This window comes from Nerophis ophidion, linkage group LG28, assembly GCF_033978795.1.
Source record: "Nerophis ophidion isolate RoL-2023_Sa linkage group LG28, RoL_Noph_v1.0, whole genome shotgun sequence".
In the NCBI taxonomy this organism is placed as follows: Eukaryota; Metazoa; Chordata; class Actinopteri; order Syngnathiformes; family Syngnathidae; genus Nerophis; species Nerophis ophidion.
Window position 1 is genome coordinate 33,266,277 of NC_084638.1, and position 13,092 is coordinate 33,279,368.

Genomic DNA, 13,092 nt, shown 5'->3' on the forward strand with positions numbered 1-13,092 from the left:
TGTGTGTGTGTGTGTGAGAACCACAACTACACCCACTAGTCCTGTGTGTGTGCGTGCGTGCACGCACATGTACAACTATTACACCTTCTCGTCTAGTGTGTGTACCACTACTACACCCACTTGCCCTGTATGTGTGTACCACTACTACACCACTTATCCTGTGTGTGTGTGTGTGTGTGTGTGTGTGTGTGTGTATACTCCTACTTCACCCACTAGTCCAGTGTGTGTGTGAACCCCTACTACACTTTCTAGTCCTGTGTGTGTACTACTACACCCACTAGTCCTGTGTGTGTGTGAACCCCTACTACACTTTCTAGTCCTGTGTGTGTACTACTACTACACCCACTAGTCCTGTGTGTGTGTGAACCCCTACTACACTTTCTAGTCCTGTGTGTGTACTACTACTACACCCACTAGTCCTGTGTGTGTGTGAACCCCTACTACACTTTCTAGTCCTGTGTGTGTACTACTACACCCACTAGTCCTGTGTGTGTGTGAACCACAACTACACCCACTAGTCCTGTGTGTGTACCTCTACTACACCCACTAGTCCTGTGTGTGTGTGTGAACCCCTACTACACTTTCTAGTCCTGTGTGTGTGTGAACCCCTACTACACTTTCTAGTCCTGTGTGTGTACTACTACTACACCCACTAGTCCTGTGTGTGTGTGAACCACAACTACACCCACTAGTCCTGTGTGTGTACCTCTACTACACCCACTAGTCCTGTGTGTGTGTACCTCTACTACACCCACTAGTCCTGTGTGTGTGTACCTCTACTACACCCACTAGTCCTGTGTGTGTACCTCTACTACACCCACTAGTCCTGTGTGTGTGTACCTCTACTACACCCACTAGTCCTGTGTGTGTGTGTACCTCTACTACACCCACTAGTCCTGTGTGTGTGTACCTCTACTACACCACTTATCCTGTGTGTGTGTACCTCTACTACACCCACTAGTCCTGTGTGTGTGTACCACTACTACACCCACTAGTCCTGTGTGTGTGTGTACCTCTACTACACCCACTAGTCCTGTGTGTTTACCACTACATTTTTTAGTCCTGCGTGTGTATGTGTACAATTACACATTTTTAATCCTGTATGTGTACCAGTACGTGCACTAGTATTGTATGTGTTCTAGTCCCGTAGGTGTGTGTACCACTACATGTTCTAGTCCTGTGTGTTTTGATTGATTGATTGAAACTTTAATTAGTACATTTCACAGTGTGTGTACCAGTACGTGTTCTAGTCCTGTATGTGTACCAGTATGTGTTTTAGTCCTGTATGTGTTCTAGTCCTGTAAGTGTGTGTACCACTACTACACATTCTAGTCCTGTGTGTGTACCAGTACGCATTCTAGTCCTGTATGTGTACCAGTGCATGTTCTAGTCCTGTATGTGTTCTAGTCCTGTAAGTGTGTGTACCACTACTACACATTCTAGTCCTGTGTGTGTACCAGTATGTGTTCTGGTCCTGTGTGTGTACCAGAACGTATCGTATTCTAGTCCTGTATGTGTACCAGTATGTGTTTTAGTCCTGTATGTGTTCTAGTCCTGTAAGTGTGTGTACCACTACTACACATTCTAGTCCTGTGTGTGTACCAGTATGTGTTCTGGTCCTGTGTGTGTACCAGAACGTATCGTATTCTAGTCCTGTATGTGTTCTAGTCCTGTAAGTGTGTGTACCACTACTACACATTCTAGTCCTGTGTGTGTACCAGTATGTGTTCTGGTCCTGTGTGTGTACCAGAACGTATCGTATTCTAGTCCTGTAAGTGTGTGTACCACTACTACACATTCTAGTCCTGTGTGTGTACCAGTATGTGTTCTGGTCCTGTGTGTGTACAAGAACGTATCGTATTCTAGTCCTTTATGTGTACCACTACATGTTATAGCCCTGTATGTATACCGGTATGTGTTCTAGTCCTGTATGTGTGTGTACTAGTCCTGTGTGTACTACTACTATAATTCATGTTTTCATCTGGCCTACTTTGAAGAAGTCTGTGTATATTTTGTTATTTCAATTTTCTCATATTTTAATTTTGTTTCAAAATACAAAAATCGCAAAACATAAACTGATCCAAACCCTTAAGGTCAATGACTAAATAAAAACAGTTTGATTGTCATTTGATATTCCATCTCACAAAAGCAAAATCCCCAACTGGAAGGACGTACCAAACACATCTTAGAACTGTTTTTCCAAGTAAAAGCGGGGATAATTACTGTGGTATTAGTGAGTTAGTGACTCTGGCTTTGGGGCCGACACAGAAATGACTTTAGAGCTGACACGTGAAGGAAGAAGATATGATGTCATACTGGGAGAGTGGAAGCAGCCATTTGAAGACAAGCTGTACAGTGTCTTCTCTAATCCTCTATGTGTGTCTACATATATGGAGATGTCAAGTCTGCAACTATTAACACTACAAATACATTGGTACCCTAGTTTTCTGCCTTTTACTTTGAAAATAAAACTTCTTGTGACTGCAAATAAAAAAAGCATCAGTTTGATGTGGTGAGTGTACGTCACGGCCATTCCTCTTTCCTTTGGAATAGAACTTTTATCCACTTTTCTCTTTCTTTATTTTGAAAATAAAAAAACAGATCGTAGTCCATTATTTGTTATCTGATTTTATTGCTGTTTTTCAAATTGGGAATCACAACAAGTCATTGGTGTATCACCTGTTGAAGGTGTGGACATGTGTGTAGTTTGCACATGTGCAGGCTCTCTTTTCAGCTCAGTCAGCAACAATTCTTTTTTTTTTGTATTTAAAAAGAAATTCAAGTAAACCTGTCATTTTCTTTTTCAATCTCCATTTATGAAAATAAAATAGAGAGGAGCATCAAAATTTGTGTTACAAAGTATGGGAAAATAGGTAAAAATATGTTTTTTTACTGCATCATCTACTCAATTCTATACTATTTTGCAACAGTTTATGGATTTAATAGATTGTGAGGTTTCCATGAAGTATGTGTTGGTAGTTTGAAGTTTAGTTTCCTCATGTAAACAGTTTTAATATGATATTTTACTGCACGCTAAAGGATTTAATAGATTGTAAGGTTTCCATGAAGTATGTGTTGGTAGTTTGAAGTTTAGTTTCCTCATGTAAACAGTTTTAATATGATATTTTACTGCACGCTAAAGGATTTAATAGATTGTAAGGTTTCCATGAAGTATGTGTTGGTAGTTTGAAGTTTAGTTTCAATATGATATTTTACTGCAAGTTAAAGTTATGTCGTCCTACCCCTTTTCCATTTCATAGCCATTACTAACACTGATGTTCGCTTCCTGTTCTCAATTTGTAACACCATGCTGTGATAATAAACATGTGATTTCTGAATATTGCAAACATTTAAATACAACTAAATCCGGGATCTTATAGGTGAGACTTTTTTCAAGATGGCTGACAATGTCTTATATGTTACAGAATGAGCTGCTGCCTGCTCTTTACTCATTAAAGAGGTTTATTGACACAAGCTGCTAACTTACTCATCACAATGTTTTTAGTTTTCTATACTAAATGCTGCTGTCATATTTTATATATTGTATTTCTGTTGTAGTTGTAAAACATACAATAGATAGAAAATGGCCGATATCAATACATGTGAAAATGCCAAGTCTCAGCACCGATAATGTGATGGTGTATTACTGATGTGTATTGCTGCAAGGAAAAGACTAAACATGAGAAGAAAACAACTTATCACAGTTAAAAATAATTTATGCTATAGACAAATAAATAATCCTGAAAGAAATTACTGTAAAAATGACACTTTGGATACAAGCTGTACACTGACTATTCTAAAGTATATCCAAGCTTTATTTCTAGTATTGTCCTGTGAAAAGATGTACTTTAGTAAAAATGGTTGTCGGGTGTACTCACTTTTGAGAGAGTGTATATGTACATACTTGTAATGTATTCATAAAGCGTATTTACATCAGTATCTGGCACATGACTCATTCTCACACACACACACACACACACACACACACACACACACACACACACACACGTCATGATGTGTGATTGTTGAAAGTCCATCCTAAGCTTCCAATATTGCAGGTTTTTTCCAGGCAGAATTGAAGGGCTCATTGTAAGCAGACTTTTAAATGCATTTATTTTATATTTACAATGCATAAACAAAGTAGGAGCCATGTTCATGTCTGCCATAATGAGTGTGGACCATAGGCAACATTTAAAATAAATAAAAGGTGCAGTTCCCCTTGAAGTGTTTTTAGTGCGGTTGTATTTCCAAGGTTATTGTGGAGGATATTACACTTGCTGCAAGTGTGTGTGTGTGTGTGTGTGTGTATCTACTCACAAGTGTGTGTGTGTGTGTGTGTGTGTCTTTTCAGGTGTGGGAAAATCATGCCTATTACTACAGTTCACAGACAAGAGGTTTCAGCCTGTCCATGACCTCACCATTGGTAAGTCCTCCCCTGGTGTGGGGCCTATAGTCTGTATCACCTTGTTAGGGTGGACCATATGGCCTATAACCTATATCACCTTGTTAGGGTGGACCATATGGCCTATAATCTATATCACCTTGTTAGGGTGGACCATATGGCCTATAATCTATATCACCTTGTTAGGATGGACCATACGGTCTATAATCTATATCACCTTGTTAGGATGGACCATATGGCCTATAATCTATATCACCTTGTTAGGATGGACCATACGGTCTATAATCTATATCACCTTGTTAGGGTGGACCATATGGCCTATAATCTATGTCACCTTGTTAGGATGGACCATACGGTCTATAATCTATATCACCTTGTTAGGATGGACCATACGGTCTATAATCTATATCACCTTGTTAGGGTGGACCATATGGCCTATAATCTATGTCACCTTGTTAGGATGGACCATACGGTCTATAATCTATATCACCTTGTTAGGATGGACCATATGGCCTATAATCTATATCACCTTGTTAGGATGGACCATATGGCCTATAATCTATATCACCTTGTTAGGATGGACCATACGGTCTATAATCTATATCACCTTGTTAGGATGGACCATATGGCCTATAATCTATATCACCTTGTTAGGATGGACCATACGGTCTATAATCTATATCACCTTGTTGGGATGGACCATACGGTCTATAATCTATATCACCTTGTTAAAATGAGCCATACGGCCTATAATCTATATCACCTTGTTAGGATAGACCATACAGCCTATAAACTATATCACCTTGTTAAAATGAGCCATATGGCCTATAATCTGTATCACTTTATTAGGATGTACCATTCGGCTTATAATCTATATCACCTTGTTAAAATGAGCCATATGGCCTATAATCTATATCACCTTGTTAAAATGAGCCATATGGCCTATAATCTATATCACCTTGTTAAAATGAGCCATATGGCCTATGATCTATATCACCTTGTTAGGCTGGACCATATGGCCTATAATCTATATCACCTTGTTAAAATGAGCCATATGGCCTATGATCTATATCACCTTGTTAGGCTGGACCATATGGCCTATAATCTATATCACCTTGTTAAAATGAGCCATATGGCCTATAATCTATATCACCTTGTTAAAATGAGCCATACGTCCTAATATCTATATCACCTTGTTAGGACAGCCCATACGGCCTATAATCTATGTCACCTTGTTAGGATGCGCCATACGGCCTATAATCTATATCACCTTGTTAGGGTGGACCATATGGCCTATAATCTATATCACCTTGTTAGGATGGACCATACGGTCTATAATCTATATCACCTTGTTAGGATGGACCATATGGCCTATAATCTATATCACCTTGTTAGGATGGACCATACGGTCTATAATCTATATCACCTTGTTGGGATGGACCATACGGTCTATAATCTATATCACCTTGTTAGGATGGACCATACGGCCTATAATCTATATCACCTTGTTAGGATGGACCATACGGCCTATAATCTATATCACCTTGTTAGGATGGACCATACGGCCTACAAACTATATCACCTTGTTAAAATGAGCCATATGGCCTATAATCTGTATCACTTTATTAGGATGTACCATTCGGTTTATAATCTATATCACCTTGTTAAAATGAGCCATATGGCCTATGATCTATATCACCTTGTTAAAATGAGCCATACGTCCTAATATCTATATCACCTTGTTAGGACAGCCCATACGGCCTATAACCTATATCACCTTGTTAGGACAGCCCATACGGCCTATAACCTATATCACTTTATTAGGATGGACCATTCGGCCTATAATCTATATCACCTTGTTAGGATGGACCATACAGCCTATAATCTATATCACCTTGTTAGCGCGATACGGCCTATATATCTATATCACCTTGTTAGGATGGACCATACAGCCTATAATCTATATCACCTTGTTAGCGCGATACGGCCTATATATCTATATCACCTTGTTAGGCTGGACCATACGGCCTATAATCTATATCACCTTGTTAAAATGAGCCATACGTTCTATAATCTATATCCCCTTGTTAGCGCGATACGGCCTATATATCTATATCACCTTGTTAGCGCGATACGGCCTATAATCTATATCACCTTGTTAAAATGAGCCATATGGCCTATAATCTATATCACCTTGTTAGGCTGGACTATTTGGCCTATAATCTATATCACCTTGTTAAAATGAGCCATATAGCCTATAATCTATATCACCTTGTTAAAATGAGCCATACGTCCTAATATCTATATCACCTTGTTAGGACAGCCCATACGGCCTATAACCTATATCACCTTGTTAGGATGCGCCATACGGCCTATAATCTATATCACTTTATTAGGATGGACCATTCGGCCTATAATCTATATCACCTTGTTAGGATGGACCATACAGCCTATAATCTATATCACCTTGTTAGGACGAGCCATATGGCCTATAATCTATATCACCTTCTTAGCGCGATACGGCCTATATATCTATATCACCTTGTTAGGCTGGACCATACGGCCTATAATCTATATCACCTTGTTAAAATGAGCCATACGTCCTATAATCTATATCACCTTGTTAAAATAGACCATACGGCCTATAATCTATATCACCTTGTTAGCGCGATACGGCCTATAATCTATATCACCTTGTTAGCGCAATACGGCCTATAAACTATATCAGTTTGTTAGCGCGATACGGCCTATATATCTATATCAGTTTGTTAGCATGATCGGGCCTATCATGTATATGGCCGAGTCATACCAAAGACTATAAAAAAGGGAACCATTACCTCCCTGCTTGGCACTCAGCATTCAGGCTTGAAATTGGGGGTTAAATCACCACAAATGATTCCCGGGCGTGGCACCGCTGCTGCTCACTGCTCCCCTCATGTCTTTGTCCTCGAATGTAGAGGACACAGACACTTGCAAATGTGTTAGCATATTAGCTAATGCTAACAGCCCTAGCTACTTTCCATTACAATAGCACATATAAAGATGCATGAAAACACTCCTACAGACATCACACATTTAGTAAGTAAGAATTGTTTTAGTTATATTGTCAAACTTGCAAATGCTGCTTGGAATGATGCATGAAGAAACCTGTGGAGCACAAACACTATGGATGTGTTTTCTTCCAGTTCAAGGCATTAAAACAGGAAGTACATTCTCAACCTGCAACATCCAAAAGATGGCCCCACAGCAAAAACAATAGCACAGCATTTCAGTGTGCCTGCTTGGACTTAATGCAAACTACTCAACACACAACATTATGGCCATAGATCAATCAATCAATCAATGTTTACTTATATCAGCCATACCATTTTATAAGCTGCAGGGCTCCAGGCGTAGGAAAGAAGTAGTAAAATCTACAGTATGCGTCTATCCCCTTGCTTATCAAAATGCATGTGAAGGTCCAGAGAATGCCAGGTGTGATACATTGTTGTCTTCAACCATGTCTTTTGCATTCATTTTGTGCCAACGTGATTTGTCTCCTTCTGAATTCAGGCGTGGAGTTTGGGGCAAGGATGATCACTATAGATGGCAAACAGATCAAACTGCAGATCTGGGACACGGTAATGTACTTCTTGTCTGAAATGATGATTGCACTGCCTCGAATGAAGCAGAAATATCTCCATTCCATCTTGATATTAGGACTTGTGCTCATATACACTTGCAAGGATTGACTAGAATGTCTGCATAGAACATGTGGTGATCTTCTTCTCAGTCACCATCTCACAAACTATTGTTCACACCACACAACATGTAAACATTCACAACTAGTGCAACACAAACTATTGTTCACACCACACAACATGTAAACATTCACAACTAGTGCAACACAAACTATTGTTCACACCACACAACATGTAAACATTCACAACTAGTGCAACACAAACTATTGTTCACACCACACAACATGTAAACATTCACAACTAGTGCAACACAAACTATTGTTCACACCACACAACATGTAAACATTCACAACTAGTGCAACACAAACTATTGTTCACATCACACAACATGTAAACATTCACAACTAGTGCAACACAAACTATTGTTCACACCACACAACATGTAAACATTCACAACTAGTGCAACACAAACTATTGTTCACACCACACAACATGTAAACATTCACAACTAGTGCAACACAAACTATTGTTCACACCACACAACATGTAAACATTCACAACTAGTGCAACACAAACTATTGTTCACATCACACAACATGTAAACATTCACAACTAGTGCAACACAAACTATTGTTCACACCACACAACATGTAAACATTCACAACTAGTGCAACACAAACTATTGTTCACATCACACAACATGTAAACATTCACAACTAGTGCAGCACAAACTATTGTTCACATCACACAACATGTAAACATTCACAACTAGTGCAACACAAACTATTGTTCACACCACACAACATGTAAACATTCACAACTAGTGCAACACAAACTATTGTTCACACCACACAACATGTAAACATTCACAACTAGTGCAACACAAACTATTGTTCACACCACACAACATGTAAACATTCACAACTAGTGCAGCACAAACTATTGTTCACACCACACAACATGTAAACATTCACAACTAGTGCAACACAAACTATTGTTCACATCACACAACATGTAAACATTCACAACTAGTGCAACACAAACTATTGTTCACACCACACAACATGTAAACATTCACAACTAGTGCAACACAAACTATTGTTCACATCACACAACATGTAAACATTCACAACTAGTGCAGCACAAACTATTGTTCACATCACACAACATGTAAACATTCACAACTAGTGTAGCACAAACTATTGTTCACATCACACAACATGTAAACATTCACAACTAGTGCAACACAAACTATTGTTCACATCACACATCATGTAAACATTCACAACTAGTGCAACACAAACTATTGTTCACATCACACAACACGTAAACATTCACAACTAGTGCAACACAAACTATTGTTCACACCACACAACATGTAAACATTCACAACTAGTGCAACACAAACTATTGTTCACATCACACAACATGTAAACATTCACAACTAGTGCAACACAAACTATTGTTCACACCACACAACATGTAAACATTCACAACTAGTGCAACACAACTATTGTTCACATCACACAACATGTAAACATTCACAACTAGTGCAACACAAACTATTGTTCACATCACACAACATGTAAACATTCACAACTAGTGCAACACAAACTATTGTTCACATCACACAACATGTAAACATTCACAACTAGTGCAACACAACTATTGTTCACATCACACAACATGTAAACATTCACAACTAGTGCAACACAAACTATTGTTCACATCACACAACATGTAAACATTCACAACTAGTGCAACACAACTATTGTTCACATCACACAACATGTAAACATTCACAACTAGTGCAACACAAACTATTGTTCACATCACACAACATGTAAACATTCACAACTAGTGCAACACAAACTATTGTTCACATCACACAACATGTAAACATTCACAACTAGTGCAACACAAACTATTGTTCACATCACACAACATGTAAACATTCACAACTAGTGCAACACAAACTATTGTTCACATCACACAACATGTAAACATTCACAACTAGTGCAACACAAACTATTGTTCACATCACACATCATGTAAACATTCACAACTAGTGCAACACAAACTATTGTTCACATCACACATCATGTAAACATTCACAACTAGTGCAACACAAACTATTGTTCACATCACACAACATGTAAACATTCACAACTAGTGCAACACAAACTATTGTTCACATCACACAACATGTAAACATTCACAACTAGTGCAACACAAACTATTGTTCACATCACACAACATGTAAACATTCACAACTAGTGCAACACAAACTATTGTTCACATCACACATCATGTAAACATTCACAACTAGTGCAACACAAACTATTGTTCACATCACACATCATGTAAACATTCACAACTAGTGCAACACAAACTATTGTTCACATCACACAACATGTAAACATTCACAACTAGTGCAACACAAACTATTGTTCACATCACACAACATGTAAACATTCACAACTAGTGCAACACAAACTATTGTTCACATCACACATCATGTAAACATTCACAACTAGTGCAACACAAACTATTGTTCACACCACACAACATGTAAACATTCACAACTAGTGCAGCACAAACTGTTGTTCACATCACACAACATGTAAACATTCACAACTAGTGCAACACAAACTATTGTTCACATCACACAACATGTAAACATTCACAACTAGTGCAACACAAACTATTGTTCACATCACACAACATGTAAACATTCACAACTAGTGCAACACAAACTATTCTTCACATCACACAACATGTAAACATTCACAACTAGTGCAACACAAACTATTGTTCACATCACACAACATGTAAACATTCACAACTAGTGCAACACAAACTATTGTTCACATCACACAACATGTAAACATTCACAACTAGTGCAACACAAACTATTGTTCACATCACACAACATGTAAACATTCACAACTAGTGCAACACAAACTATTGTTCACATCACACAACATGTAAACATTCACAACTAGTGCAACACAAACTATTGTTCACATCACACAACATGTAAACATTCACAACTAGTGCAACACAAACTATTGTTCACACCACACAACATGTAAACATTCACAAGTAGTGCAACACAAACTATTGTTCACACCACACAACATGTAAACATTCACAACTAGTGCAACACAAACTATTGTTCACATCACACAACATGTAAACATTCACAACTAGTGCAACACAAACTATTGTTCACATCACACAACATGTAAACATTCACAACTAGTGCAACACAAACTATTGTTCACACACACAACATGTAAACATTCACAACTAGTGCAACACAAACTATTGTTCACACCACACAACATGTAAACATTCACAACTAGTGCAACACAAACTATTGTTCACATCACACAACATGTAAACATTCACAACTAGTGCAACACAAACTATTGTTCACATCACACAACATGTAAACATTCACAACTAGTGCAACACAAACTATTGTTCACATCACACAACATGTAAACATTCACAACTAGTGCAACACAAACTATTGTTCACATCACACAACATGTAAACATTCACAACTAGTGCAACACAAACTATTGTTCACATCACACAACATGTAAACATTCACAACTAGTGCAACACAAACTATTGTTCACATCACACAACATGTAAACATTCACAACTAGTGCAACACAAACTATTGTTCACATCACACAACATGTAAACATTCACAACTAGTGCAACACAAACTATTGTTCACATCACACAACATGTAAACATTCACAACTAGTGCAACACAAACTATTGTTCACACCACACAACATGTAAACATTCACAACTAGTGCAACACAAACTATTGTTCACACCACACAACATGTAAACATTCACAACTAGTGCAACACAAACTATTGTTCACATCACACAACATGTAAACATTCACAACTAGTGCAACACAAACTATTGTTCACATCACACAACATGTAAACATTCACAACTAGTGCAACACAAACTATTGTTCACATCACACAACATGTAAACATTCACAACTAGTGCAACACAAACTATTGTTCACATCACACAACATGTAAACATTCACAACTAGTGCAACACAAACTATTGTTCACATCACACAACATGTAAACATTCACAACTAGTGCAACACAAACTATTGTTCACACCACACAACATGTAAACATTCACAACTAGTGCAACACAAACTATTGTTCACACCACACAACATGTAAACATTCACAACTAGTGCAACACAAACTATTGTTCACATCACACAACATGTAAACATTCACAACTAGTGCAACACAAACTATTGTTCACACCACACAACATGTAAACATTCACAACTAGTGCAACACAAACTATTGTTCACATCACACAACATGTAAACATTCACAACTAGTGCAGCACAAACTATTGTTCACACCACACAACATGTAAACATTCACAACTAGTGCAACACAAACTATTGTTCACATCACACAACATGTAAACATTCACAACTAGTGCAACACAAACTATTGTTCACACCACACAACATGTAAACATTCACAACTAGTGCAACACAAACTATTGTTCACATCACACAACATGTAAACATTCACAACTAGTGCAACACAAACTATTGTTCACACACACAACATGTAAACATTCACAACTAGTGCAACACAAACTATTGTTCACATCACACAACATGTAAACATTCACAACTAGTGCAACACAAACTATTGTTCACATCACACAACATGTAAACATTCACAACTAGTGCAACACAAACTATTGTTCACATCACACAACATGTAAACATTCACAACTAGTGCAACACAAACTATTGTTCACATCACACAACATGTAAACATTCACAACTAGTGCAGCACAAACTATTGTTCACATCACACAACATGTAAACATCACAACTAGTGCAACACAACTATTGTTCACATCACACATCATGTAAACATTCACAACTAGTGCAACACAAACTATTGTTTCACATCACACAAC

The 13,092-nt window shown here is 37.9% G+C and overlaps 1 protein-coding gene across 1 annotated transcript in view; it reads left to right on the forward strand.

The window, feature by feature from the left end:
- rab2a (RAB2A, member RAS oncogene family) overlaps positions 1-13,092 on the forward strand; it is a 54,362-nt gene that overhangs the window by 8,657 nt on the left and 32,613 nt on the right. The window contains exons 2-3 of the mRNA XM_061891369.1: positions 4,352-4,423; positions 7,955-8,022. Of these exons, the coding sequence (XP_061747353.1) occupies positions 4,352-4,423; positions 7,955-8,022 (140 nt within the window). The remainder of the gene's footprint in view (positions 1-4,351; positions 4,424-7,954; positions 8,023-13,092) is intronic.